Below are 3898 nucleotides of genomic sequence, written 5' to 3'. Positions count from 1 at the left end.
ATGGGGTGGGGGTAGGGATGGATCTGGGCTCCTTAGGGTGGGGGTTTGGGTTCCTATGGGGTGGGGTTAAGGATAGATCCGGTCTCCTTTGGGCTCTTTGGGGTGGCTTTGGGTTCCTTAGGGTTTGGGTTCTGGATCTATGGGGTGATCCTGCCCCACATCACCCCCCAACTCCCCCCCCCCAGGCGGCAAGTACGTGCCCCGCGCCATCCTGGTGGACCTGGAGCCGGGCACCATGGACTCGGTGCGCTCCGGACCCTTTGGGCAGATCTTCAGACCCGATAACTTTGTGTTTGGTGAGTCCCAAATGACCCTATAGGGATTGATATGGGGCCGGGGGGGTCTTTATAGGGTCCTAATGGGGTCCTCGTAGGGTTCTTATGGGGTGGGATATGGGGTTGTCCCATGGGATAATGGGGTCCCCATGGGGTGTCATGTCAGTAGAAGGTTGGTGGAGGGGGGTTGGTGGCCCTATAGGGGGTCTGGTGGCCCTATATGGGGGTTTGGTGGCCCCAAAGGAGTCCTGGTGGCCCTATATGGGGGTTGGTGGCCCTATATGGGGGTCTGGTGGCCCTATATGGGGGTTTGGTGGCCCTATATGGGGGTTTGGTGGCCCCAAAGGAGCCCTGGTGGCCCTATATGGGGGTTGGTGGCCCTATGGGGGGGGTTGCTGGCCCTATATGGGGGTTTGGTGGCCCCAATGAAACCCTGGTGGCCCTATAGGGAGGGGTTGGTGGCCCTATAGGGGGTCTGGTGGCCATAAAGGGGGGTTGGTGGCCCCAATGGAGCCTTGGTGGCCCTATGGGGGGGGTTGGTGGCCCTATAGTGGGGGTTGGTGGCCCTATATGGGGGTTTGGTGGCCCCAATGAAACCCTGGTGGCCCTATAGGGGGGTTGGTGGCCCTATAGGGGCTGGTGGCCCTGTAGGGGTTGGTGGCCCTATAGGGGTTGGTGGCCCTATGAGGGCAGCCCCTAACTCCCCCTTTCACCCCATGGCAGGTCAAAGCGGGGCCGGTAACAACTGGGCTAAAGGCCATTACACAGAAGGGGCCGAGCTGGTAGATTCGGTTCTGGACGTGGTCCGAAAAGAAGCCGAGAGCTGCGATTGCCTTCAAGGTTTTCAATTAACCCATTCATTGGGTGGTGGCACCGGTTCCGGAATGGGCACCCTCCTGATAGCTAAAATCCGGGAGGAGTACCCCGACCGAATCATGAACACGTTCAGCGTCGTGCCCTCCCCGAAGGTATCAGACACCGTGGTGGAGCCCTACAACGCCACGCTTTCGGTGCACCAGCTGGTGGAGAACACAGATGAAACCTACTGCATCGACAACGAGGCCCTGTACGACATCTGCTTCCGCACCCTGAAGCTCACCACTCCCACGTACGGGGACCTCAACCACCTGGTGTCGGCCACCATGAGCGGTGTCACCACCTGCCTGCGTTTCCCAGGCCAGCTGAACGCCGACCTGCGGAAGCTGGCGGTGAATATGGTTCCCTTCCCACGCCTGCACTTCTTCATGCCAGGTTTTGCCCCGTTGACAGCCCGAGGCAGCCAGCAATACCGAGCCCTGACCGTCCCCGAGCTCACCCAGCAGATGTTCGATGCCAAGAACATGATGGCTGCCTGCGACCCGCGCCACGGCCGCTACCTCACGGTGGCTGCCGTCTTCCGTGGCCGCATGTCCATGAAGGAGGTGGATGAGCAGATGCTGAACGTGCAGAACAAGAACAGCAGCTACTTTGTGGAGTGGATCCCCAACAACGTGAAGGTGGCCGTGTGTGACATCCCGCCACGTGGCCTCAAGATGTCCGCCACCTTCATAGGGAACAGCACGGCCATCCAGGAGCTGTTCAAAAGGATCTCGGAGCAGTTCACGGCCATGTTCCGGAGAAAGGCCTTCCTCCATTGGTACACGGGGGAAGGAATGGATGAGATGGAATTTACAGAGGCCGAGAGCAACATGAACGACCTGGTGTCAGAGTACCAGCAATACCAGGACGCCACGGCCGAGGAGGAGGAGGATTTCGGGGAGGAGGCCGAAGAAGAGGCCTAAAAAAATGGAGCCGGCCTTCGTCCTGCCAACGCCAGCGTCGTCCTCGGAGAGCCCTCGTCCTTCCACGTCGTCCTCGGAGAGCATTCGTCCTGCAAACATGGCCGCCGTCGGCCATCTTGATCATCAACGCTGTCAATATGGCCGCCATCGGTCATCGTTACCATGGAGATGCCAGCCATCTTGATCATCAACACTGTCAATGGGGGGATGGCGGCCATCTTGGTCATCAACACTGTCAACATGGAGATGTCGGCCATCGTTACCATAAAGATGTCGGCCATCTTGATCATCAACTCTGTCAGCATGGAGATGTTGGCCATCTTGATCCTCAACGCTGCCAATATGGCCGCCGTCGGCCATCTTCATCATCAACGCTGTCAATATGGCCGCTGTCGGCCATCTTGATCATCAACGCTGTCAATATGGCCGCCGTCGGCCATCTTGATCATCAACGCTGTCAATATGGCCGCCGTCGGCCATCTTGATCCTCAACACTGTCAATATGGCCGCCGTCGGCCATCTTGGATCATCAACGCTGTCAACATGGAGATGGTGGCCATCATCACCATGAAGGTGTCAGCCATCTTAATCCTCAACACTGTCAACATGGAGATGTCGGCCATCTTCATCCTCAATCCTGTCAACATGGAGATGTCGGCCATCTTGATCATCATCACTGTCAATGGGGGGATGGCGGCCATCTTGATCATCAACGCTGTCAATATGGAGATGTCGGCCATCTTGATCATCAACACTGTCAATATGGCCGCTGTCGGCCATTGTTACCATGGAGATGTCGGCCATCTTGATCATCATCACTGTCAACATGAAGATGTCGGCCATCTTGATCCTCAATCCTGTCAACATGAAGATGGCGGCCATCATCATCCTTTGATGTCGCCATGAAGACGTTGGCCATCGCCGTGTCCCCTTGAGGAGCTCATGGCCGCCATCTTTGTCCTTCGGCTGCGTCCCCATGAAGATGTCGGCCATCGTCCTTGGCTGTTGTCACCACGAAGACGTCGGCCATCATGTTCCATCATGGCTGCCATCCCCATCATGGTCAGTGTCCCTGTCATGTCCAATGACCCCATCATGGCCGCCATGTCCATGGCCGCCATGTCCCATCATGGCTGCCATCTTCATCATGGCTGCCATCCCCATCATAGTCAATGACCCCATCATGGCCGCCATGTTTATCATGGCTGCCATGTTCCATCATGGCCGCCATGTTTCATCATGGCCGCCATCCCCATCATAGTCAATGACCCCATCATGGCCGCCATGTTTATCATGGCCACCATCCAACATGGCCGCCATCCCCATCATAGTCAATGACCCTATCATGGCCACCATGTCCATCATGGCCGCCATCCATCATGGCTGCCATCCCCATCAAGTCTAATGCCCCATAATGGCCGCCATCTTCATCATGGCCGCCATCCCCATCATGTCTAATGTCCCATCCAGGCCACCGTCCCCATCATGGCCGCCATCTCTATCATGGCTGCCAATCCCCATCATGGCCGCCATTTCCATCATGGCCGCCATCCCCATCATGTCTGCTAATGTCCCATCCAGGCCACCGTCCCCATCATGGCTGCCATTTCCAACATGGCCGCCATCTCTATCATGGCTGCCAATCCCCATTATGGCCGCCATCCCCATCATGTCCAATGACCCCATCATGGCCGCCATTTCCAACATGGCCGCCATCCTCTATCATGGCTGCTAATCCCCATCATGGCCGCCATCATGTCTAATGTCCCATCAAGGCCACCGTACCCATCATGGCCGCCATTTCCATCATGGCCGCCATTTCCAACATGGCCGCCGCCCCCA

At 57.3% G+C, this 3898-nt stretch overlaps 1 protein-coding gene across 1 annotated transcript; it reads left to right on the top strand.

The window, feature by feature from the left end:
• Positions 1 to 185: 185 nt before the first annotated feature.
• Positions 186 to 3484, top strand: TUBB (tubulin beta class I). The gene is made up of 2 exons (XM_015850822.2): positions 186 to 296; positions 999 to 3484. Exons 1-2 carry the CDS (start codon positions 236 to 238, stop codon positions 2054 to 2056), a joined length of 1119 nt encoding a protein of 372 aa, XP_015706308.1. The 5' UTR covers positions 186 to 235; the 3' UTR covers positions 2057 to 3484.
• Positions 3485 to 3898: the final 414 nt, after the last annotated feature.

The sequence above is a fragment of the Coturnix japonica genome, unplaced genomic scaffold (assembly GCF_001577835.2).
Source record: "Coturnix japonica isolate 7356 unplaced genomic scaffold, Coturnix japonica 2.1 chrUnrandom545, whole genome shotgun sequence".
In the NCBI taxonomy this organism is placed as follows: Eukaryota; Metazoa; Chordata; class Aves; order Galliformes; family Phasianidae; genus Coturnix; species Coturnix japonica.
This window is presented reverse-complemented; position numbering and strand designations above follow the sequence as displayed.

What these genes read in the sequence shown, in the direction of transcription:
- TUBB (XM_015850822.2), top strand. Translation starts at nt 236, where the DNA reads ATGGACTCGGTGCGCTCCGGACCCTTTGGGCAGATCTTCAGACCCGAT. An exon ending in ACCCGATAACTTTGTGTTTG is followed by an intron (nt 297 to 998) that starts GTGAGTCCCAAA and finishes ACCCCATGGCAG; the next exon opens with GTCAAAGCGGGGCCGGTAAC.